At 53.8% G+C, this 23,913-nt stretch overlaps 2 protein-coding genes and 2 long non-coding RNA genes across 5 annotated transcripts; 2 read left to right on the forward strand and 2 right to left on the reverse strand.

Moving 5' to 3' along the window:
- Positions 1-1,070: 1,070 nt before the first annotated feature.
- ESYT1 (extended synaptotagmin 1) lies at positions 1,071-14,692 on the reverse strand. Its single transcript, XM_065934929.1, has 31 exons — positions 14,214-14,692; positions 12,675-12,716; positions 12,370-12,504; positions 12,186-12,259; positions 11,997-12,069; positions 11,753-11,842; positions 11,495-11,550; positions 10,802-10,925; positions 10,538-10,714; positions 10,337-10,419; positions 9,990-10,038; positions 9,792-9,878; positions 9,600-9,692; positions 9,308-9,376; positions 9,053-9,139; positions 7,806-7,955; positions 7,227-7,379; positions 6,913-7,089; positions 6,675-6,757; positions 6,503-6,551; positions 6,084-6,173; positions 5,862-5,957; positions 5,538-5,609; positions 5,353-5,439; positions 3,401-3,541; positions 3,176-3,321; positions 2,987-3,085; positions 2,777-2,908; positions 2,594-2,699; positions 2,199-2,248; positions 1,071-2,024 (listed from the first exon to the last, which is right to left on the reverse strand). The coding sequence occupies exons 1-31, from the start codon at positions 14,607-14,609 to the stop codon at positions 1,991-1,993; spliced, it is 3,300 nt and encodes a 1,099-aa protein (XP_065791001.1). The 5' UTR covers positions 14,610-14,692; the 3' UTR covers positions 1,071-1,990.
- Positions 1,931-5,407, forward strand: LOC136167346 (uncharacterized). The gene is made up of 3 exons (XR_010663087.1): positions 1,931-2,051; positions 2,167-3,337; positions 4,320-5,407. It is a non-coding gene; the product is annotated as an uncharacterized lncRNA (long non-coding RNA).
- LOC136167345 (uncharacterized) lies at positions 14,333-20,899 on the forward strand. The gene is made up of 4 exons (XR_010663086.1): positions 14,333-14,479; positions 16,342-17,774; positions 19,567-19,758; positions 20,769-20,899. It is a non-coding gene; the product is annotated as an uncharacterized lncRNA (long non-coding RNA).
- On the reverse strand, positions 17,868-23,661 carry ZC3H10 (zinc finger CCCH-type containing 10). 2 transcript variants are annotated; one of them, XM_065934930.1, is made up of 3 exons: positions 23,592-23,661; positions 22,751-22,814; positions 17,868-21,297 (listed from the first exon to the last, which is right to left on the reverse strand). In XM_065934930.1, the coding sequence occupies exon 3, from the start codon at positions 21,240-21,242 to the stop codon at positions 19,935-19,937; it is 1,308 nt and encodes a 435-aa protein (XP_065791002.1). In that variant the 5' UTR covers positions 21,243-21,297; positions 22,751-22,814; positions 23,592-23,661; the 3' UTR covers positions 17,868-19,934. The 2 variants fall into 2 exon arrangements, with proteins under 2 accessions (XP_065791002.1, XP_065791003.1); XM_065934931.1 differs by lacking the exon at positions 22,751-22,814 and having other exon boundaries at positions 23,592-23,628.
- Positions 23,662-23,913: the final 252 nt, after the last annotated feature.

The raw sequence follows: 23,913 nt of genomic DNA on the forward strand, positions 1-23,913 counted from the left end.
AATACCAGGGATTTATTGAAAAAAAAAAATTTGGAGCTGAGTGAGTTGATGGCATAGAGAGTTTAAATTTAGCTTTTGCTGGGAAGGTGGGTTTGGGCAACTCCCAGCTGAGTTCTTTCCCGGAGCCTTTCCTCTCCTCCCAGTGGACAGCATCCTAAGGTTTCAGAGAAGGATGATAAAGCCCCCCGGAGGCAGTTAGGAATCTCCAAGTTCCTATTCCAGTGACCCAGTTTTCAGTAATTCCTTCTTCCTCCACCTCACTTTCCCTCCACATGGTAGTTAGAGGGAATAGGGCACAGCTTCTGTAGCTTGCATTCCAGGAAGGGCCCCAAGGGTGAGCAGCTCTGAATGTGTATAAAATATCTCTCGTGGAGCCGCCCACCAGGTGGGCCTTGCGCCCTTTTGGATGTGGCAGGACATCTCTGCCTCTGTGCCGTGGTAGAGCTCCCAGGTTCACCAGCTGTAGGAACCCTTCCACTGGAAAGCTCAGAAGATGAGAGTGTGTAACTGACGTCATCACCGGCTGGGAATGAATCCCACCAGAAACGCAGTGAATTCACACAGGACCACCCTCAGCACTACCAGCAATCTTGGCTGCAGCCCCAGTAGGTTCTGAACGTTAAGGAACCTGACTTTATCTCGGAGCAAGTCTCAGCTGCAGGGAGCTCCGGTCCACCTGTGCCTACCTCCCCACTCCCCACCCTCATGGAGGAACATGTCGGTCAGAAGCTGCCCCACGGCCTGGATCTTAGAGAGACTCTAGGAACCAGAGGTTCTAAGAATCTAACTCTGATTCTAAGCAGCTGCAGCGTAACGTCTTTGGAGAAGATACATGCTGACTTGATCAGAGACGCAGAGGGAAAGCCTCTCAAAGCCAGTTTGGAGGCCCCCCAAAACACTGGGAATATAACAAGGAAAATAACTACAAGGTTCTAAGACTTGGAATCGTCTTTCTGATGAGGATCCACAAGCAACTCATGGACGTGCACAGTCCTTCCTGAGAGTGTTAATAAGAGAGAGCCATCAGTATTGAGGCAGGAGTCTGAGGTTGATGTCACCACTGCAGATGCTTAAATCAGCTTTTTTAATAACTGATAATCAGTTAAAAATATAAACAGACCTGATTTGTGAACTGAACAAAGACTTTTGACACTTGGAATAAACACCTGATTGGGTAGGCTGGATTCTCTGCCCTTAAGGAAAAGAGCCCCAGTTAGTGTGAGTATAAGGTTTAATGTAAGAGACGCTGGATTGGCAGAGTGGGGACAAAACTAGGAGATGCAGTTCTAGACAGTGACTGAATAGCCGAGGTGCTTGGACAAATTCTGACCGTGCTGTCCCGAGTCCTCCAGGGCGCTCTGCATGCCCCGGCTAGAGGCTCGCACCGTGACCGGCCCTGGCCACCTGAAGGCTCTGACGAATCTCTTCCCAGAGCCATCAAGAGACTGGCTGGCCCGAGTCAACACAGCAGGTGTCATCTTCGGGACAGGCTTGAGGAAGTGGGCACGGCAGAGGGCGTGGGGTTGGGCCAGTACACTTGCCGCATGCAGGGGTCCAGGAGGCGCTCAGCGTGCATGCTTAGCCTTTCCTCTCTCCCTGACTGCTCATGTTTGGGAAGAAGGAGACCATCCAATCAAAGAAGAAAGGTCTTTCCAAAAGCTATATTTGGCGTAAGCTAATGCCACTGCTAGTGCCGCCAGTGGCCAGGCACAGACAGAAGGCCCTGAGGGGCTGGGCAGGAAGGAGAGTGTGGGCGGAGCGGGAAACAGCCGGCTCCCGGCCTGCCCCAGGAGCCCAGCAGGGTAAAGGCCGAGCAGTGGAGGGCAGCGTACGGTCCTCCTCTTTGGTCACGCAGAGGCCCTGGCACAGGCCTGGGAAGGGAGAGGGCTGAGCGGTGCAGGCTCTGCCCTCGGGCCCCATGCTTTAGGCTCATCGCACGGAGACGGTGACGCAGCAAGAGGCGAGGCAGTCAGGCAGACACCCCGGGCTCCTAGGGGCTGCCCTTGTCCTCCATGAGGTCATACCTGTGGGAACGAGCAGAGAAGGCTCAGGTGAGAAGACGACCTTCGTGTTCGCGTGTGCCTGAGACAAGGTCTCAGGGCTCTCATAGTCCAGATCAGCGGTTCTCAGCTTGGCTCACATCCCTTCTCCTTCCTACCCACACAGCCTGGGCCACTGCCAGCGCATCGGGTACTCACCACTGGGCCGCACCCCGGGAAAGGTCTATCTCAGCGAGGTCCAATTGCACCTGTGTTGGAGAGGAGTCGGGGTTACACGGTACTTCTCACGTCTCCAAACACCACGCCCCAGCCTGTCAGGCTCCTGGCCCCAAAGCAGTGCAGGGGCCGCTGGGCAGTGTGGCTGCTGGCGAGCTACTAAGCGCTGTCCGGCTCTGACCCCCGGGCCGCGGCCTGCCAGGCTCCTCTGCCCGTGGGATCCCCGAGGCGAGGGTCCGGAGGGGGCTGCCACCTCCTTCTCCAAACTGGGCAGCGACGTCAAGTGCATCTGTGCTGCGGTGTCCCCAGGGCGCCGCCTCCCAGCGGGGCCACGAGCCTGTCCCCCCGCTCTCCTCACCGGCAGCACGCCCTCTCACCTTCCCCAGCAGGTCGCGCTCTCTCGACATGAAGGAGGAGCTAGACTTGACAGACACATCCAGCCTTCGCCGCAGCGCCTCGTCCAGCGGCAGCTCCCACTCAAAGCTGAGGGAGGACGGGGCGTCAGGGGCAGGGCCCTTCCCAAGCCTGCCGCCTCTGCCCTGGAAAGCCCACGGACTGACCGCTCGTTGAACTCGGGATTGAGGGTCCTCCTCTTCTGGGAGGTCTTCCTCTTGGTGCCCCGGTTCTTATCTGGCAGCAGCAACAGTGACACGTAGGGATCGGGGGGATCCCGTCCATTTTGTCGAAGGGCGCTGTGACGGGAGGGAGGAGGTGAGAAGGCCACCCGCGCGGGGACAGGGAGAACCTGAGGGGGACAGGTGGGGCCTCACCGGCAGCCGTGAATGAGGGCAACCAGCTTTCGTTCTTCACTGTGGTACCAAACGGTCAGTTTCAGCTGGCCCAGCGGCCCGGCCGGAGCCTCAGGGGAGCTGCGGGGATGGGGGCAGGCAGTGCCTCAGGAGTCGCAGCGGACCCTTTGCGTCCTCCGCGGAGCCCGCCTCCCGGCCCCAGCCCTTTACCCGTCGCTGTGCGTCAGGCGCTGCCTGAGCTCTGGGGCTGAAGACGTGCCCTGAGGGAGTCCGCTCCAGAGCTCCAGTTCGCTCACGGAGGAGGAGCTGTGGCTGTGGCTGTGAGCCTCCACCCCGGAGTGCTGGGACGCCAGGACCTAGCGGGCACGACCGGTGAGCCGACCGCTGAGCCGCGCAGCCCGCGCCCCCGCCCGCGCCCGCGCCCCCGGCACTCACCCCGAGCTGCGCTCTCAGCAGCACCTGCCCTTGACCGTTGCCGAGTGTAAACCAGCGGTCCAGGCAGAGCCGGTCAGCCGCAAGGAGCTCGGAGAGGGGCAGGGACATCGAGCCCAGCGTGCCAGTCCCTTCCCCCCGAACCTGCGGAGCAACAGGACTGTCATCAGAGAGGAGAGCTCCTTGGCAGTCCAGTGGTTAGGCCTGGGCGCTTTCACTGCTGGGCCCAGGTTCGATCCCGGCGCAAGCCTTGCAGCCTGGTCAATAAAGGGAGAGAGGTGATTTAATCCGGGCATCCCGGGTCCAAATGCTTGGACATTCGGGTGGTTTTGGTGACAGACTCGCCTTCGTGAAGGGCAGGGAAGCTGTGGTAATAGTCGCTGCTGGCCCCATTTCCCTTCTTCAACCAGAATAGACTGTATGATCTTTACTTTCTCAGCTTTGATAAATTATCCCAGTAATAACTGCACAGGGTGGGGAAAAGAACAGTAAAAATGAAATTGTTTCCTGCCCATCCTACCCTCATGTCCACACTCTACCCCAGAGCTCTTCCTATTTCTTTATACTGGCATGATTCTAACTAAACTAACATGCCTATGTCTCTATTTCATAATTTGCCAGCTTCATTATCTACTGATTCTCTGCTGCGCACGATGATTAACTGAGCTCATTTGCATCTCTCCTCTACCTCTGTCAGTGTTGTTAATAGCTGCATTAATTTAAGTCTATTGGTTCCTACTCAGGTAGTTCTCTACTTACTGTTCTATCAACTTTGGAAGGTATTTCTTGACTCCTTACTCCAGAAAGAGCCCGGCACTCCTATATTAACTTCCCTCGTCCTCTTCACCTCCCAAACCTCATGACTTTTTGGTCACCCTCCAACCCACTGAACCCACTGAAATCTAGTTTCACTCCATTCCAGCTCCTGAAGTTGTTCCAGTCATCGGTGCCTCCTGGTTTTCAAAGTCAGTGAATAGTTTTCAGTCATCTGAGTTTACCTCTCCATACCGTCTGGTCACTTCCTGTGACTCCTGTAACCCGGCCCTTCCCGGCGAGCGTCGCCCTGGACTGCAGGCTCTGACGGCTCCATCTGCCCTTCGCTTGCCGCAGCGCCGCATCCCACCTCTGTCTCCTTCTGACTCTACACACGCCCCGAGAGAGTGTGCGCATGCTCGTGCCTGCAGCTGCTGCCTGTGGCTTGCTCACGACGCTCAAGCAAGAGGGAGAGGAAGGAACCCCACGACGGGCAGAGACGTGCCTTCCGAATGGCCGGCCCCCCTCAGATGGCCCTCAGAGATCTCGGCTTCAGGAAGCCCTGCCCTGTGCACCCGTCCGCGCTGAGAACCCAGGAGCTAATGCACGGACTGCTCTTCGCTTCCCCCCACCCCCTCCCCTCCAAGTAACAGCCGAGCATCATCTGGCCTTTGTCAGTTCTTGCTTCAATTACTCCTAACAGTCTCTTAACTGACCCACCGGCCTCCGGTGTTGCCTTCCTCCAGCTCATGTTTTACCCTGGCAGCAAGTCTTCCTACCGTATGACTCTGGATGTCATCTCTCATTCTTTCAGCTGTTTCCCTATGCCTTTAGGATAAAATCTAAATTCTCAACATAATTTTTAAGAACTCTTGTGATCTTGCTCCTACCTGTATCCTTAATATATTATTTGCTTCCATTCCCTTCTTAGCCTGAAGGGTCCTCCTTTTCTTTTCTTGGTCAGGGCCTGTCTACCCTTAAGCTAAGGATGCCTTTCTTACTACCCACCCTCACCTTTCCCTCCTCTTCTCCCCTCGCTGCCTTCTACCTCGGCAGCTATTCTCTGGTTATTTTTCTCCTGAAGGGAGTATGAGCTCCAAACAGCTCAGAACCACCTCTTTCGTCTCTGCATGCGCGGTGCCTGCTTCAGCGCCCGGGCTGTGACAGCAATCTGGTAAATGTGGAGGATGAGTTTGTAGTACCTGCAACTCCAGAATCTCAGTGTTTGGTTTCCTGATGAGAAAGGAGGTGCTCTCATTCCAGACGGGAGTGGCCGTTTGGGGAAGAGTCTGGTGGAGAGGAGGGGGATCCTCAGTGATTGACATTCTCTCCTCTGTTCCTCTCAGCACCCCCATTCTCAGTCCCGCGGCCTTTCCCAATACAGTACCTTCGTTTTATGAGACGTATCTCCCACAGCAAGAGTAGCGTAAGGGCTGGGAGGCTTGGTACCCTTTCGGAGCTGGAAAGAAAATACTGGTCTTAAATGTGCCCCAATTAAGGCAGATCCCCTGCCCCACAGCCAGCAGCCCGTGTCCCTGTTGCCGCTTGACAGCCACCACCGTCCTGGCCTTGGGCAGACAATTCTTCCCATCCCAGTACCACCCTGGGAGAGAGGAATCTGGAGTTTACTACTCCAAGTACCCCAGAAGCACCCAAGCCTGAGGGGTGTAGGAGGGCCAGGGAGCTGTGGGGCGTGGGGAGCAGGTCTCACCGGCAGGTCCTCGGCCCGCTCCAGGTAGACAGACAGCAGGGCTGCCGCGAGGTCCGCACTCTTCTGGGTCTGGATCAGGCTATTCACCTGCAGCACCTCGGGGAGGACACGGGGACAGGGGTAAGGGACGCCCCGGAGGGCGGGCATACGCCTTGAGAGCGGGCAGAAGAGCTTCCTTTGGCCCACCCTGGGTCCTTTCCTCCTTCCAGCATCTTTCCTTACCTCTTCTAACTCGGCAGCAGTGGGGCGGGGGGTCAGGCGCTCCAGACGCACGTGTAGGCGGCCGGAAGGGACGTCCTGCAGGGTCAGCCACTGTGGAAGCAGGCAGGGTGAAGACTGGAGTGTGGGGCCAGGCACCACGAGAATGGGACGTGCAGCTGGGTCAGGAGGGGCTGTCGAGTCTTTGTTTTTAATACCATCTGTGGACCCTATCTGAAGCCTTTATTGAATTTGTTACAATATTGTTTTTCTTTAAATGTTTTTTGGGTTTTTTTAATTTTTTTGGTTTTTTGGCTGCAAGGCCGATGGGATCTTAGCTCCCACCAACAGTCAAGGCCACGCCCCAGCACACGGAAGGTGAGGTCGACCACTGGACGGCCAGGGAAGTCCCATGGGATTGCTGATGGTCGTTTCAGGCTCACCTCATCAAGGAAGCCACTGTTTAAGACTGTGGTGAGGCTCACTTTACACCTGCAGGGTAGAAAGATTAAAATTAAGGTCTGCGGTCAGGAGCCAAGTCTCTCGTCCCCACAAGGCCAGGGTCCAGGCCTGTAAGACCCAGCTTGTCTTCCTCGTCGGACCTCACCCTCTCACCTGCCCAGAAAGTCGTCCTTGTCCAGGTCTTTGTCAAAAACCTCAACCTCTAGCTCTTGACCTGGGATTGATGTGACGATCACCTAGTGGAAGAGAACAATGGAATCATTTCCTTTTCTTCTCTGAATGACTGGATTCCCCCTCCAGTCAGCTGAATCCCAGAAGTTTTCTGGACCAGTTTCAGAGGTGGCGGAAAGATGGGGCAGGACTGGGAAGAGTTCTAGCCTTCAATTCTGACCTCAAAGACCTCGTTCCAGCGAGGATTGAGATCTTCCCGAACAACACGGCTGCGGAAGCTTCGTCCTGCGAGCTTTAGTTTGACGTAGGGGTCTGACTTGCCCTTCACTAATCCCCCCAAGAAGCGGTCTTTGGCAATCAGGTCCTGGGCCTCTAATACGTGGATCCGAAGCACATTCTAGAAAAGGGACAGATGGGGACACCAGATGGCAGTCAAAGAGAGACACCAGTCAGACCCAGTCTTGAAACAGGTTTTGCACGTGCAGAGGACCACAGTGGGCAAACAGACCCTAGTCCTGTCCGGCACAGACTCACCTCCGTCCCAAAGCTGCTGTCAGGAGTGGTGTGACAGGGCCGAGGTGGAACATCCACGCTGCTGCCTGCCTGCGGGCTCTCGTCCAGGTCCCAGGCCCCAGGAGTGCCAGGCACGGCCGGGAAGCGCACTTCCGACGTGTCCAAGTACAAGAGCTGCGAGGGCAAGGCATGTGGGGCCCGGCAGGCGGAGCAGGGGCTCTGACCCGGGAACTGGGGCCCTGCCTTGGCTGGGCTCATCTCTGGAGGGTTCCCTCCACACTCACCCTACTCTGACACCACCTCTTCCCCCAGTCAGAGCAACAGACTGTGTGTGTGTCTGCTAAACACTCCCACATACACTAGCTCATCTCATCGCAGAGGATTCCCTTCCTTGTTTTTGGCTGCGTGTTCCCAGACCAGGGAGGAAGCTGCAGCCCTGCAGGGGCAGCGCAGGGTCTCAGCGACTGGAGCCAGGAAGTTCCCTCTCTTTCTTGGGTGTGCGTGTGCTGAAACCCAGGAGCGAGCCACCCTTCCTTACTCTAATGCTGCAAGGAATCCACAAGGCCCTTCTCCGCCCATAGCACTGTCTCCCCTCCATACCCTCATGACGAGTTTCATGTAGAGACGGGAGTTTGGGCCGGAGCTGCTGAGCTGGAACCACTGGTCCAGGGTGAGTTCCGGGGCAGTCAGCAGGCGGGCCAGAGGCAGGGTCAGTGCCCCCAAAGTCAGGGCCCTGGAGTCATCCTTCACCTGTAGGCGCAGGAAGAGGGGATGGGGAGAGAGATTAGGGGGAAGGGGTACACGATGGAAATGACGACGCGGCCGCAGCTTCACTCTGAGCCAGTCACAAACCTGCTCCACTCCGGGCCATCCTTTATGTCCTCTGTCCACTCCATGACCCCTGCCTCCTCGCTCTTTCTGGTCTTACCTGGCACGTTCTCATTCTGCTCTTCCCTGCCTATCTGAATCCTGATGTTGCAGTCCCTCTGAAAATCCTACTTCTGTCACAAAATCTCTCTGTTACTCCAGCCATCCTAAGCACCATACTTTGGGTATTTGACTCCCACTGGTTAATGTTGAATCATCTTTCCTTACATATGTTTGTCTCCTCTATGAAACTAGCCAGTAAGTTTCATGACAGCAGATACTGTGTTCCATGCTTTTTCTATGACCTTAAAAGTGCTAGATGTCTGGGAGGTTGGGATTGGCATATGCACAGTACCATATTGTGATAGAGATAATCAACAAGCACCTACTCTATAGCACAGGGACCCATACTCAATACTCTGCAGTAAATTATATGGGAATAAAACCTGAAAAATAAATATATGAATATGTATAACTGAATTACTTTGATGTACATCTGAAACACAATGTTGTTCTAACTCTATACTCCAATATAAAACAAAAAACTTTTAAAAAGGAAAAAATGCTAGGTGTCTAACTAGTGCTCAATATGTTCTTCCCTTTTAAAAAATATTTTTTTTGAGGCATAATTTACAAACCACAAAAGTCACTCATTTGAAAGTACACAGTTCTCAATTATAAGAATGAGCCTAGAGAGGTGGGTGGGGAAACGGGAGAGTGTAAGAGGTGGAAAGTCTCGGTACATGGACTGAAAAGAGAGACCGTGGAATTCCCTGCAGTCCAGTGCTTTAGGGCTCCATGCCCTCATTGCAGAGGGCCCAGGTTCGGTCCCTAGTCAGGGAACTGTGACCTGGAAAGCCACACAGTGAAACAAACAAACCAACCCAAGAGAAAGAGAGATCAGAGGAGGAGATGCAGAGAAGAAATGGCGCGGCCCCGAGGAAACAGAAGGGCGTCCAGCGGGAACTGAGGCGACTGACCTGCACGTCGAGATCCTGGCTCCGAGGGTCTTGCAGGAAGAACCGGAAGGCCTGCTCCCACACTGGGCAGTTGCTGCTGTAGACAGCCTAGAGGAACGCAGGACCCGGTCAAGGGTGCATGGCCCAGCAGCGGTTCTGTTTCTCCAGAAAACCCCTGCCCTCACGGCGGCCTACAGGGAACGCTTCATCCCAGGAATGGTCCCCCCGTCCCCGCACCCGAGGCCTCCACAGTGGCGCCCTCGGCCCGGCCGTCACCTTGCTCTCCTGCGTCACGTCCTGGGTCGACAGCTGCACCATGGGGCTGGGCTCCTTGTTCCCCTTCAGCTGCGGGGGGCAGAATCCAGAAGTCAGCATCTCGGCGGTTTTGTGTTTCAGTGAAGGAAGGCGGGCTCGCATCAGGGTCTCTCCCCTGAGGTGCCTCGGTCCCTTCTGCGGAGGCCCCATGTCCACACGCTGCTGCCGTGGAGCAGAGCGGGCAGGGGCCAGGGAGGGAGTGGCGTGCTGGCCCCAGGGCCTCCTGCTCACCCACCCTCGGGGCCACACTCACGGGAAGATCCTGGGCCCGCTCCAGATAGACGACCAAGATGGCAGCCGACGGGGGCTCCGGGCGGGAAGACACGCCGCTGTTCCACTGCAGAATCTGGCCGGGGTGGCAGGGGTCAGGCCTCACCACTCAGGCCCCCGGACTGCCAGTCACCTATTTCTGCCCTGCTAGCCCACCGTTCTGCACATTAGTTACCTGCTCCAGTTTTTCGGCATCTGGCAGAAGGGAAAGCCATTCTAGCCTCAAGTGAACTTGGCCTTGCCCGCCTTGAAGAGGGAACCACTGGAGGGAGAGGTGGGAGAGAGTGAGCAGAGATCGGGTACCCCCCAACCTCCTCCCCGCCGCTGTCTACACAAGGGGACCCCACCCTCCACCGCCCTGCTCCCAGCTTACTTCATCCATTACTCTGGCCTGCAATACTTTCCCTACATCCAGCTTCGTTCTGGGCGGGGAGGGGATGGTGGCGGCAATGATGGCAGTGAACGGGGAAAGAGAAGACAGTGTTACAATTAGCAGAATGTCATCCATTGGCCCGCTTCTCACCCAGAGATAACTGGCAGATCTCAGACTCCCTTCTTATACTCAGGAGGTATTTAAGTATGTGTGCATGGTGGGGATGAAGGGTGGGAAGTTGGGAAAGAAAATGATTACTATTCCCCTGGCCTGGAAAAGGATTATAATTACCTCTGGGATGTCAGTGGCCCTGGGGATTTAGACTCCTAACGTAGGCAGAGTCTCACCTGCCCAAAAAGTCATCTTTGTCTGGATCCTTGTCAAACACCTCCACCTCAATTTCCTGTCCTGGGACCTCATGCACCATCACCTGAAGGATACAGAGGGACAAGGGTCTGCAGGTGAGCAGCATCCAATCAGCATCTTCTCTCAACAACCTCCTGGAACTTCCCCACCCAACCATGCCCCCCACTCCTCGGCTCTCCCACCTCGTAAGTCTCCCCCCACTGGGGGTTGAGTTCCTCATTGATGACACGGCTGCAGAATGCCTGGGTGCCCACTCGCACAAGCGCATAGGGGTCTGACTTGCCCTCAATCAGGCCCTTCACGTATTTATCCTTGGAGCTCAGCCCTCGAGCAGCCAGCAAGTGAATCCGAACTATGCCCTGAAGGGGAGGAATCAGATTGTGAGAAATTAAAGACCCACCACAGGGTTCCTGAGTGAAGGCTCTATCTAGGGGGAGAGGCCGTACCCTGGGAAGAGGGGAACGCAGCTGGGCCACATCTTGAAGGTCAGGCACGAGGGGCACCAGTAATCGGTTGGGCAACACAAGGAAGGCAGCGATGGAGTCCATGATCATGGTGTCAGAGAGGGAGCTGAACGGGGGAGCGGAAACGGAGGTGAGTGTGAGGGTCCCTGTTTCCCCATCCCCAAGAGAGACCTACAGCTGGAGGAAGGTCTTTCTTGAAAATACCTTTCGCTACCCTTGCCCCTCATTTCCCACCTCCTGATCAGCCCCTTCCTCGCTGCCATCCAGCTCTTTTTTCTCCCTTTGTCCCTGGCTGAGGATCCCGTAGCCCTCTTCAATCTCTACCAAAATGCAGGCTCCACAGGAGAAAAACCACACTACGAAACTTCTCAGGAGTATTTGTCTCAGCTCCCCAGCTAGGGTCAAGGCTCCTGGAGGAAACCCGCTGCATTTTTTTTTAATATTTATGTAGCTGTACTGGGTCTTAGTTGCGGCACAAAGGATCTTTAGTTGTGGTATGGGGGATCTAGCTCCCTGACCAGGGAGAGAAGCCAGGCCCCCTGTGTTGGGAGGTCGGACTCTTAGCCACTGGACCACCAGGGAAGTCTCCCGGCTGCATCTCTCGCTGCTCTGTACCCCTTAAATCTTCAAATTAGAGTTGGAACACTTAGCAGGTGCTCAGTAAGTCCTCGATACCTGAGTCCTGGGATATCCAGCAGGTTGGTCATGCCCGTCCAGTTGATATCTAGGGTCTGGAAGCAGAGAGCAGAGGGGTCAGGGCACGGCACACGGGGGTCATGCCCACAGAACTGCTGCCAGCGTCCTGCCGGTCCTCAGCCTGCTTGTCAGTTCCCTGCCCCATTCCCCACTGGGGAGATCGAGGTGGCCATCCTCCGCCTCCCGGTCCTCTCTGCTTCCCCCATTTCTCTACCGCTCCTGGATGTCTTCTCTTACCGGGCGTCGGATGAAGAACATCGACACAGCCCCCACGATAGGAAGGTCCCCCATGAGTGGTTCGAGAATCACCCGTAAGATGCCATGTAGCTGGAGAAGAAAGAAATGAATAAAGCCTTTCCTCAGAAAAGGTCTTTTTTCCCTCCCAGGCCTCCCCAGCCTTGGTTTCCCAGCCTCCCACTTCAGACATCTACGGAAACTCCAGGCAAAGGCTTCCTGTGGAGGCCCCAGGCGTCTGCCTCACCTGCATGCCCTTGACTCCTGCTTTGCAGAAGTATTTCTTCACTTCCACATCAATCTGAACGTCACCTACGTAGCTGGGTGTTGGGGAGAAAGAGAACAGGGGGTGAGTCCTAGGCTGAAGTGGGGTGAGGGGAGTAGAGAGGTCAGAGTGCCCGGGAAGGGGATCGGGAGAAGTGGCAAGGGGCAGCACCTGATGTTCAAGTCCAGCAGGATCTGTTTTTTGCTCTGACCGGTGTGAACCTTGACTCCAAGGATGCGCAGTGGCTGTGGAGAGAAGAATGCTCGAGAGGGGAGGGAGAGAGCCCCTTAGGCCACCTGCCTCCCCTGTCCCCGTCTCTTCCCTTCCATTCCTTCGCCTCCTGTACAGTAAGTACCTTTTCACCCAGCTCCACGCGTGTAAAGGTAAATGTCTGCAGGTGGGGGTTAGATCCTCGAACAGCTGGGGCCACAGTTTCGGCGAGAAGCTTCTCCATATACTGGCCCAGAAAGGGCCAGACCTGGGCCACCATCTGGGAGAAAGGGGGCTGGTCACAGAAGAGCCCACTTTCCCTCTGCAGGCAAGTTCCTCCAGCATCCTCCCCGCGGGGAGGCCAGAACTGAAGTGTGGCAGGGTCTGGCAAGACAAACGAACGCTATTCTCCCCCTCATGAAAAACCAAACCAGGACAATCAACCCTCACCTTATTGAGCCACTCAGCCTTTTCCACATCTGGGAAGCTGACCTGGAGGTGGAAGAAAATGGAGATACTGGTGAGCACGATCCTTTGCTTGTGGCTTCCTGCTAAGATGCCCACTGAGGAAACTGAAGTGGACAGGGCCTCCGCACACCCAGGGGCTGGGGGCGGAGCTGTGTGTCCTGGGGATCTAGTCCTCCACTGGGCCACACAAAGTTGCTCTGCAGATAGCTCCAGGGTACGAAATGATGACAGCTGCGGAGGCGGGGAGAGAAGAGCACATTCTTTCTGGAGGGGAAGGTCCTGACCAATCAGAGTCTGAGGAGGAAATCCTGGGATCCGGCTCCTTTTACCAGCCTTCCTTCAGCCCTGGGAACCACTGCTTCTACACCAAGAGGTGAAGTAGGAAGCGGCTCCTGAGTTAGGGAGGGGCCGGGAGAGCTGTTTGGGCCCAGGCTGGTGTCTTCTTTCTTTATAATCAGTGTGATTCCTTTCCTGGGAAGGAGGTACACCTGTGCTTTGTACTGGGGGAGGAGGGGGGGGAGCCGCTTTAGGAAGAAGATTAATTCCTCTGATGAGGAGGAGGAACAGAAACAGTTGCTGCCTGGGCTCCAAGGCCTGTGGAACCATTGCTCCCCCTTTTCCTCCCCAGTTCAGAGTCTGGGAAGCATGGCTATGTCTGCAAGTGTCAACTTTTAATTTCCCCTAGACGGGCACCTCTGCTGGGAGGAGCGGGAAGGGAGGGCCTGGGTAACGGGCTGGGCACCTGCAAGACCCGAGAGAAGCCATCGGGCCCCTCACCACAGCAGAGGGGGCGAAGAAAACGGGTCCTGGCTCCAACCCAGCAAGCGCAGCCCGCAGTCCGGAAAAGGGTGGGGCCGGCCAGGGGCGGTGGAGTGTGGGCAGCGGGCACTGCAGAAGTCGCATGCGCCCCCCCCTGCAGCACCCCCGCCTTTTGTCCGGCAGCCGCCTCCACTGCTCGGTGGCCCAGCCACCCCACGCTGAAAAGAAGAGGGTCGGAGGGTCCGTCCAGGTGCGGGGCCTCGACTGGGCAGCGCTCCCAGGGCGGGTCTCGGGGTACTCGAGGATAAGAGCGGGAAAAGGGAGAAAAACCTTATGGCCTTAAATGGGTATTAAAAAAAAAAAAAAAAAAGCCTTGGGGAGGACAGGAAAGAGGAGGAACCCCTCTGAGCGGCCACCGGAGCGGGGATGCCCAGCAGCAGCGTGAGTGGCACCAGAAACAAGGAGGGGCATTGGAATGGTCGTTTGGAGAAGAGCCACGCCTGAGACGGGCTTCCCAGATGTTATTGCTGTTCTTGCCTAAGCGTGGAGGAAGAGGTCCTGATTTTGTGGAAGAATCGGGATCCGGGCGTGCGGAAGGGGGTGGATAGTCGCTCCCAAGAGTGGCGCGTCCCAGCATGCAGGCGGCTAGCGTAAGTCTGGGGCTCATCGTCCCAAGGTGAGGAGCTTTAAGGATAGGGAGCGCCCTCGAACTGAGGCGCTAAAGGGGCTATTCTGCATTGAGGACTGAAAGTGGTCGCTCACCCAGGCAGGTAGCTCTCGATGGCTCATGTAAAGAGTTTTCGCCGTGAGCCGCTCTTCATCGTCCAGCAGCTGCCGCGCGACTCGAAGGCTCCGTTCCTTCTCCTCGCGAACCCGGCGCCAGCCCAGATAGAGGGCGAGGCCGAAGAGCACAAAACCCACGCTGAGCCCCATTGCCCCGGCCAGGTACACCGGCACTAGCACCAGCAACCGCCGCCCGAACGAGGTCAGCACCGCCAAGGCCTCGCCCGCCGCTCCTGGGCCGGCAGGTTGGTCCCCAGAACTCTGCTCTGGCTTTGCGCGAGCAGCAGGGGGCTGGTCAGGGGGCTCGGAGGGAGGGTAGGGCTGGTCCACCCGGCTGGGGCCGGGGCTGGAGCCGCGTCCAGGAGAGGGCTCCATGCTGCCACCTCAGGGAGGACCCGCCCAACCCAGAGATCAGCTAGAGGTTGCCTAGCTTTGCGACTGGCTCCCCCTCTCACAAACCGTGAACCCCAGGATGGGGGAGGGGACTTCAGGCCACGCCCCTCCGCTCTGACTGCTTGGGTTGGTCCGCGCCGCAGAGGCGGAGGTGGAGTCACAAGCTCGGAACCCCGCCCCCTCCCGCGAGCGGGGGACGGGGCTCGGGAGAAGCAGGACCTTGCTGATTGGACCTGAGTGCCAAGATGGGCGGCCCGGGATGGCGGGAAAAGGAGGCAAAGGCTAAAGACTAGCATGTGATTGGTTAGAAACAGGGGGAGGCGTGGCTACCATTTAAAGAGGAGAGGCGGGACCAGGAGTCCCCCACGTGGGATTGGCGTGCCTGTGGTATGACGTCATGCGGAGCGCTCCGCTAATTACTCGGCTTTAGAGGTAGATTGAGTAGCGAAGTTGAGGGGTTGTGGAGGGTGGGGATTTCCTTCCACTCTATTCAGACAATTTGGCGAACTTGGTCTGGGGTTCCTACGTGTTAAATTTGTCTCCTTTCCCTTGTTTTCATTCTTTAAGCATGCCTTATCCTTCCACTTTTTTTCTGGCTGTCCTTACAAAAGGAAAAGGAAATTACCCTATTTGGAATGAAAGTGTTCAGTGACCTACCCTATCTTGTTCCCAGTCTTCTGCCTCGTCTATGCAGTGTAATGACAGCCTCTGGAAAACAGAAAACTGGAAAGTCTGAAAATTAGAGTTTAGATAATTCAGACTTCTGGCAAGGGGTTGGGGGGGGAAGCAGGGTGAATAGGAAGTGAGGTTTTATCTTTAGAAATCTCCAAGTACGTCCACTCTACCTCCAAGAATTAGTCATCTCTATTTTAAAGAGATTAAAACTAAACTGGATCCAAAGGGAGGTGGGGGCTCAGCTGTAGCAGAAGTAATTATTTTTTCCAAGAATTCCTGAATTTGAGGAACCGCTAGGACACTAAAATAGGTAATCAAGAGTAATGAGACAATTCTGTTTCTCATTTGCCTGTGTTACACGGAAGGTGTTTGGAACTCAGTGCTACATTGCACTGTGTAGGTTTAGGAATGAAAAAATTCAGGGTACACTGATGAGGACTCTTGTTACCAGTTAACTGGACTTAGAGTGTTGTCTAGGGACTTAGAAACTGGGCTGATTGGAAGCCCAGGAGAGACGGATTGGCCATGATTACTTTTCAATGTAAATATATGTGGGGCTGTGTTACTGCTTGATTTGCAGCTGTTAAATTTTATTTAGCTCTGCAGGGCATAGATTTCATCAGGCTATGTTTCATCAAAGCTGTTTAAAACTTATCCCTGCCCACCTTCCTCCCTTAAATTTTCTCACTTCCCTCTTTCTCTGAAACAGTAACTAAACTGCTTCTTTCAGTTTGCAGAACTGTATAAAGGACAATTTTCCATCTATGTTCTCCATATCCTGAGATGAGCAGGTATAAAAGGAGTTCAAGGGGTTATTATTTCTGATTCCTTGGAGGAGGTAAGAATGATTTGTCTGCCCACCAGCTGATGAAACAGAACCATAGCAGGAAAATGGATGAACATCCTTAGAGGAAAACCTAATAAAACTAAAATTTGCCAAATACTGGAGTAGAGGGAAGGAGTCCCTTAGGCTGGGGGATGAAGAGGGTGACTTATGGAAGTTCCGTTCCAAACTTTTCCCCTTTCTCATCCTATCCAGATCAGACCCTCCTACTGAAGACGGTATGTGAAAGACAAAAGCTCATCCTCAGGAAGGTCTCTTTGCAACTGGCGGCCAGGAACCACAGAATCAGCAGCTGCAATGCAGGAACCAGAACGAGTAAACAGGGTGGGTCCCCACCCATTGACAATTCTGCTGCCTAGGTGCCACCTGGTGGTGATATGCAGTAAGCGGGCAACAGGAAAAAGGATGGCCATTTGTTAGAGGAAGTGTCTAAGGGAGGAGAGCATTGAGACTTCCTGGTTCTGCATTCTGCCTTTATATGTAAATTACAATTGCCACCCAGGGTTGGAAGTGGTAATCTGGTCCCAGACAACTCTTCAAGATGGCAGTGGCAACAAAATCTGAGGAAACTTCCTCTGTATTATTCCTTACAAGTTACTGGAAGGTAGTGGTCCCGTTGTTGGATGGCTCTATTATTAGCACTTATCTCATGCCAAGCTGGAGCCAGACCGCCTGAAGAGATTCGTGGATCCATTCTTTACTAGTTGTGGAACCTTGGGTTGATTACCTTCTTTTAAGTCTTTCTCCTCTGGGAAACAAGTACAATAATAATGCCCATTGTGTCAATGAAATACAGCATGTAAACTGACAAGCACAGTGCTTTGGTTTATATTAAGTACTCACATGTTAGCTGTTTTCTAGAACTCTCCGCTTGTGCAGCAAGACAGGAACTTTATTAGGTAGCCCTTCAAATATCTGAAGACATCTATGGGGTCTATCCACAGTCTTATGAATTTTTTTTCCCAGATACCCCACTGGTTTGCCAATGGCCCTCTATAAAAACTATTTAGAAGAACACACAATACCTTACAACTGACTCCTGTCAGACAGACATGGTACAACTACTATGTTTATAATGCACAACTATGGTTTTTTTAATCCTATGGAGCTTCTAGAAAGGTGCCTACACAACAGGCTTGTAATATTAACTGACATATTATGAAGAATAATATTTTAATTTTTCTGCAGCCAGTTGGAAGTCCCATGTTGTTCTCATGTGAATTATTGCTAATATAGAGCTCTACATTTGTTTCTCAGGCAGGTTCAAGTAATTTTTGGGGGCAGAGTCAATCGAAATTGACACTTCAGATTAGTCAATCCAAGTTACCGATATTTCCAGTATTACTTAGAATTTCTTTGTGTTATGTTAGTGAGTAGGCTTTTCATATTTTTATACAATGAAAAAAATATAGCCCTTGGGTATATCTCTAACATCAATGTGCCCATCAACATTTACTAGGCACAAATGTTCAGTTCCGATTCCATCAAATTCTACTATTAACTGACCCATAATCATTCTCTTATCTGCAATGACTTAGGTGAGAAAGAGGAAAGCAGTTTCTGACATCTGGGAAATGGCCTGACACAGCTGGCCTTTGAATTATTAGGGGGCTGACCAGGGTTCACAGGTAGGTACTGTTGGACGCAATCTCACAAAACACCAACATCAAACAAGGGCACTCAGTGACTGTGATGAAGTGAGGCAAAAAAAAAAAACAACCAAGATCACAATTTTGTTTAAGCGCTAAACAAGGTCAGTGTGCAAACCTTAAACTGCAAACATCCCCCTCTCCCAGCTAATGACTACTGCTTCATTACTTAGTGCAGTTTCAGCTCCACTTTAGTCTGTCCTTTTTCTAGCTAAGATACCCAATCATAGAATTTTCCCTGCTTACCTAACAGCACCCAGTTTAGAGTGAAGCTCTACTTCCTTGAACCTTCTCCAAACTCAATGACAGTCCAAGTCCTATAGGTCCTTTCTAACATCCTCTTACAAGACACACATGGTTCCACATGGTATCCTCTCTCCATCATCACAAAGAGTGTTAAATCCACCCAACTTACTCAACTGTAGGTATATTCTTGGTGGTCTTTAGCTGGAGCACATTAAAAAATACATACAACATCTAGTTTCCCAAATCTACCTTAGAGATACTTGGCAAAAAAATAATAATAATAAAGTTAGCTCGTCAGAGTTTGGCTAGGACGAATTCATGTTGGTATCTATGATCACATTTGTCTAAAGGCTCATAAACCATCTCTTTAATAATCCAGAATTATATCAGAAAGTCAACATTAAGCTTATCAATGTGTGGCTTCTAGAACCCACAAACAGTATTTCAGTATTTGCCCACTTCAGTCTTTTGCGCCCCCCTCCCCTTTTTAAAATGACTGGCCTTGACTTAGGCCCCCATCTCCAATCCCAGGATATAGTGAATGACCCACCAAACAAGAGCAAGAGGTAGCACGAGATGTGATGGGGGAAGAATAAGCCAGGATCACTTTCTTTACCCCCAAATCCACTGTCCCATTAGACTATTCCCCTGAGTTCTTTCCCCTACACCAGCCATGAGCTGAGGAGGAACTGAGGTTTGGCTACTGGGACCCTTGGCCTTACTGACTCTTAACTGGATTTAAAACCTCTGTGGTGCTATGTGGAAGCAGAGGGAAGTAAGGAATGAACCCTGAGGCTTATGTCCCCAGAAGAACTCTCCTTTCCCCAACACCTCTTAAGCCTTGAAGGCTTAAGGCGCTGGGAACTGAGAAAAGGATGCGGTAGGAGGGACGCTGCTGTCAACGACTCAGAGAGGAACTGCCACCTGCCCTGCCCTGTTGACACATATCCCAGCACATCCACCCTTAGTACCTGCCCCCCAAATGACCCTGGGAGCCCTGGTATCTAAGGCAAGCTGGGAATAGTACATGCAGATAGGAACCAGAATGGATGGGACTGTTTTTAAACTAGGTGAGGTGGCTCCAATGGTTTTACCCCATGAAGTACCTTCCCTGAAGCCCCATCTGATCTTGCTCTGGGCCCCTACCCTTCTTCACTGGCCTTCATCTATCCTCACCCAAGCTCTGTGAGAGTGGGGTCTTTATTCCATTTTGGCATGACATCTATTTACTGCTCCCATCTTCCACACAGAATATCTAAGCGAGTTTTCACTGCCTCGTCAAAAATAACTTTTTTATTTCTTTGGAACGTGGCTGGCCCTGCCCTCTGGATGTCCAGGTCAAGCCAAGGTAATGAATGCTCCCCTGTCTCTGGGCTGGAGTACTATGGTCCCATCTTCCCACGGGCCCAGGAGCAGCTCCTGTATTATTCAACTCAACTAGGCCCCAGACTGTCTGAAGGCTCCTATCAGGCCTTCTCTCCTGGCCACCCACTTCCTATTCTTTCCTGGCTTCCCCTCTGGGCAGGGTTTTTTCTTCCAAAGCCAGTGCTGGAACCTGTGCTGTGCAGAAAAGAGGACAAGACCAAGGATGTCCCCCAGATTCCCATCAGAGGACACACAGCCCCTCAGTCAGTCCTTCACCTGTTGCCCTCGGTCTGTACTCCTATGCAAGCCCTCTGAGGCTTGAAGAAGACGGACAAGAAGACCCTCATAAAAGGTAGGTGGGAGCAAACACACCAACCCAACCCTTTCTCAGAAGCAAACTCCTCGCAGTCTCGCATCCTAGTTCGTGAGCCCGCCCCTAGGACAGGGCCTTGAAGGGCCAGGCGAGCGGGTGAAGGCCCCTCGACTCCGGCCCGGGAGACTACACCAGGGGAGGGTGCGTCCGCCCCATCAGTGTGGCATGGCTGTGATGCGCATGCTCTGGGAAGCGATGGGGTAAGTCACCATGGGGGTGGTGGTGTGGCTCATTGTGATTCCTGCCAAGGGCTGGGCCATCGATACGGCCACGGGAGCCACAGGAGCCACGGATACAGCCACAGGAGCCATGGAGACGGGCGGGGGTGCCATTCCCTGGGCAATTGTTTGAGCCAGAGCAGCTGACAGTGGCGTGATCTCTGGGTTCAAGTGTGGGGGTGGGGGTGGTGGAGCAGCAGGAGGTGCAGCATTAGTTGGGGGCGCAGCCGGAGCTCCAGCAGGGGCCACCAGTTCTTGCTGGGACACGGGGCGAGGCTGCAGGGCCTGGCTGCTGAGGGTAGTGTGAGTCTGGGCAATGCCATGGTTAAAAGTGGCGACAGTGCCCACGGTGGGGGCCAGAGTTTGTTCAGTTGCTGGTGCAGTGGAGCTCAGAGTCATGACCTTGGCCTGATTGCGGAACTGAGCATTTTGTTCCAGCAGTACCTCATTGGTAGCCAGCAGGTTGCTGACCTGCTTCTTGAGCTCCTCTACCCGCTTCCTGAGCATGGCATTCTCCTCCTCTAGCAGTCTGCACTCCACCCCTCGGGGTGGAGCCAGGCTGTAGTCATAGGATTCAAAATGGGGACCATCTGGGGGGCAGCATCCGCCTCGCCGGCGCTTGGGGCCTGGTTCATGGTCCTCAAAGCCCCTGTCCGGGAGGTCGTAAATATCATAGAGATCATGACGTCGTCCTGGGGGAACGGGGCCTGTGGAACCCCCACCACCAGTGCCGCCTCCACCCCGAGCGTCAAACTCAAAATCCCGTTGCAGGTGACGGAACTTGCACTTGGCTCCTCTCTGGCAGTCACCCTTGAGAAAGTCACGGCAGATGGGGACCTCCTCCTTCCCATTTGGGAGGTCAGCTGGTGACAGGCCTAGGCCGGCTGCCACTTTCTGCCTCAGCCTGGGGGGCAGCTCTCCTGTCTTTTTATAGCCATCCTCGTCCTCCTTGGAGCCATGGATGAATCGGCAGTTAGGACGGCTACACTCCTTGTTCTGGAAGTCATGGCAGAAGATGAACTCGTTTTTGCTTACCCCCAAGTTGGACACCTCACTCATGTCTGGGTGGCGATAGCGGCAGCGCTTCCCTCGCTTGCACACATTCCTCAGGAAGTCTCTACAGATGGCATCTGAGCTGGCCCCGCCACCACCTGCCCCTGTCCCACTGGTCTCCTCGCCGCCACCGCCTCCAGGGCCTCCACTGCTGCTGCCAGCGCCGTTGGCATAGCTGTCCCGGTCAGGCATCCTGGTCCCTCCCAACTCAGGGCTTTCTTCCTTTTCTTGCCACTCTTGGTGACCGCTAGGAAAGAGAAGAACTGTGTCAAACTGCAGTCCTCCAGAGAGGCCAAACTCTTCCTGACTATCAGGCAGGCAATCCAGCAAGAGGCAGGCCACAGGGACAATGGTACTGGAGGTGGAGCAGCTAACGGCTGAGCACCCTGCCTGGACTGGCTGGCTGATCAGAAGTCCTGCCCAGGCCCTGGTGCTCCTGGTCTGTGGCAGAATGATTCACACTTGCCTGGCTGATGGAGCAGGAAGAGAGTTGGGGTGAAGCCACCTCATATAATGATGACATGCCAAAGAGGCAGAGTGAGAGATTAGTGTTGGGTTTTATTTCCCCTCCTGTACTGACCTTATTAAATTTGTGGAAGCAAAATTAAAACTGCTGTCAGTGTCTGATCAGGCTATGAGGAGACTAGGAACTGTGGCTAAGATAAACTGGTGAGCTACTAAGGGCAATGGATAATGGGACACTGGTGACATTGCTTCCCTGACCCCCTCTTCCAAGGGATGTCAGGAGAGGACTTTGTGAAGAAACAGATATCCTGACCCCAGGAAGTCCTGAGTAAAGAGACTGGTATCACCACCTTGAGGGCAATATCTAAACTTGTCATTTTTTGGAGTTCTCTCCCAGATTACCACTATCCTCAACTCTAGGATGGTCAGCCCCCTCCCCTCCATTTCAGGGGAAGAGTTCGACAGCCAGAATCTCCACTTATAGACCCCCCCCCCAAAGGACAAAACCATTTGTGGCAAGATCAAGGCAATAGAAAGGTGATAATTTCACAGGAACAAGTAACCTGTCTTTCTTCATTCTATACCCCTCCTACCCTCCATGGGAAGATCTCACTGACATCAAACCACACCATTCCTCACCCCAAGAAGATCCTCTTTATTTATAGACTCTATAAAAGCTTTTTAAGTCTCCTCTTGCCCAAGCGATCTCAGGAATGTCAGTCCACTGCCCTGGTTCTAGCCCTCTCCTTTCCCCACCCCCAACAAGACTAGGAGTCCCTGCTACCACGTGTCTGACCTAAGCCTTTCCTAAGCAGTGTTCAGGCTCCCCCTGCTGTTCAAATAGGAAAACTTCATATTGTTTCCCCTTTAGTATAAGGGAATCTTGACAACTTCTTTGGCCTTCACGGCCCCCAACCACCCAGTCTGTTGCCTTGACTTTGCTTTCAAGGCAAAATGATCCCAAAAATATACCGACTGGATCACAGGCCAGAGTTGCAAGAGAATCTGTAAAAGAGAGGTCCTCTTCCTCCAAAGGGAGGTAGTCCCAGAACAGTAAAAGCAATCAAGGAAAAGAGTGGGAAAAGAAAAGATAAAAACTTTTACTTAAAGGGAACTGACCTGCTGAATAATAAATGGCATCTATCCAAGCCTGACCCATGTTACAAGTCCCACCAGGAGCAGATAATCATATGTGATACTCTTCCCCACCCAACTTTCCCAGGATTGCGTGATACCTGAGGTAGCTCAGGTGAAGTCCGGGGCTCCTGTGGGTCTCCACCTCCACATCACTGCTGGGTTCTGAGCAGGAGAAAAACAGAGACTTGGGTGTAAGAAGGGGTAAGAATGGAGAACTACAGAGTGGTTGCTGCTCTAAGAATGAAGTCTGACAAAATGGAAAGAGCTCTAGGCGCTCCAAGATTTCCTTCGGATTCAAATTGAACTTCCCCTGTCAAGGGGAGAAGCTGCCAGTAATAGTATGGGACAGAACTAATTTGGAGAGCCTAGGAGAAAGAGGTGGAAAACCAGCTCTGAGTGAACAAAGAGTAAGGGACGCTTCTCGAGATGAAGGAGAATGTAGGGATCAAAGCCCAGAGTCGGGTTGGGGTTAGGAACTCCGAACAGGGAGCCGTGCAAGGGCTGCGACTGTCAGTGCAGTGGGACGGCGGGTTAGACTTGGGGGCGGTGATTATGACGCTTCTCAACACCCCAGAGTTTCGGGGGGGAAAGTCCTAGGAGTTTCCCGGAGTAAGTGCTTCGCCTGGCAGGTTCTGTGCAGTGCCGCCGGAGCTCCGCCGGGGACCATATGAATAGGACACTAAGGGAGCACGAAGTGAAGCGGGAAAGGGAACTCCAGGTGACATCAAGCAGAGGGGATGGGCAAGGGTGTGACGTCACGGAGCTGGCGTTTGCTCGCGAAGCGGGGTCAGTCAGAAAGGGGGTTCGGCCCTACGACGTGAGGAACAGCCAACTCGGTCCTGGGGGGCCTTGTGTAGCCCGGCCGAGCCCAGCCGCTGGGCCGGCCCCGACTCCTCCCCTCCGGGCGCGGCCTCCACCTAAGTCTCCCGCCTCCCTCACCTGCCGCCGCCGCCGTAGTTGCTGCTGCCGCCTGCCGGTCCTCTAGCTTCGACAAAGAGCCGCCTACCCTATCGCCCTTCCGCTTCCTGCGGAAGAAATGACGCTCTAGCTCCCAGACCCGGAACCACACTCTGTGGTGTGCGAAGTACTAGCGCGATTAGCAGCAGGAAGCTCCCAGCAAGCTTTGCGCGTCACCATGGCAACGCGACCCAACGGCAAAACGCCTCAAAGTGGAACTCTGTAACGTGGACCTAGATAAGAGCGGAACTGATGGCTCCTAGGCCCGCGAAATCAACTTGAAAACCGTCCCCGGAGTCCACGC

The sequence above is a fragment of the Muntiacus reevesi genome, chromosome 4, assembly GCF_963930625.1.
Source record: "Muntiacus reevesi chromosome 4, mMunRee1.1, whole genome shotgun sequence".
Lineage (NCBI taxonomy): Eukaryota > Metazoa > Chordata > Mammalia > Artiodactyla > Cervidae > Muntiacus > Muntiacus reevesi.

Bases quoted from the DNA above. Each gene is read 5' to 3' on its own strand.
- ESYT1 (XM_065934929.1), bottom strand. From the start codon at position 14,609: ATGGAGCCCTCTCCTGGACGCGGCTCCAGCCCCGGCCCCAGCCGGGTG. The intron at 6,758-6,912 runs GTCAGAATTGAA...CTCTTCCACTAG, and splicing joins GCTGGAACGAGGTCTTTGAG to GTGATCGTCACATCAATCCC. The intron at 2,700-2,776 runs GTCAGTCCGTGG...GTCCTCCCTCAG, and splicing joins AATCCCGAGTTCAACGAGCG to CTTTGAGTGGGAGCTGCCGC.
- ZC3H10 (XM_065934930.1), bottom strand. From the start codon at position 21,242: ATGCCTGACCGGGACAGCTATGCCAACGGCGCTGGCAGCAGCAGTGGA.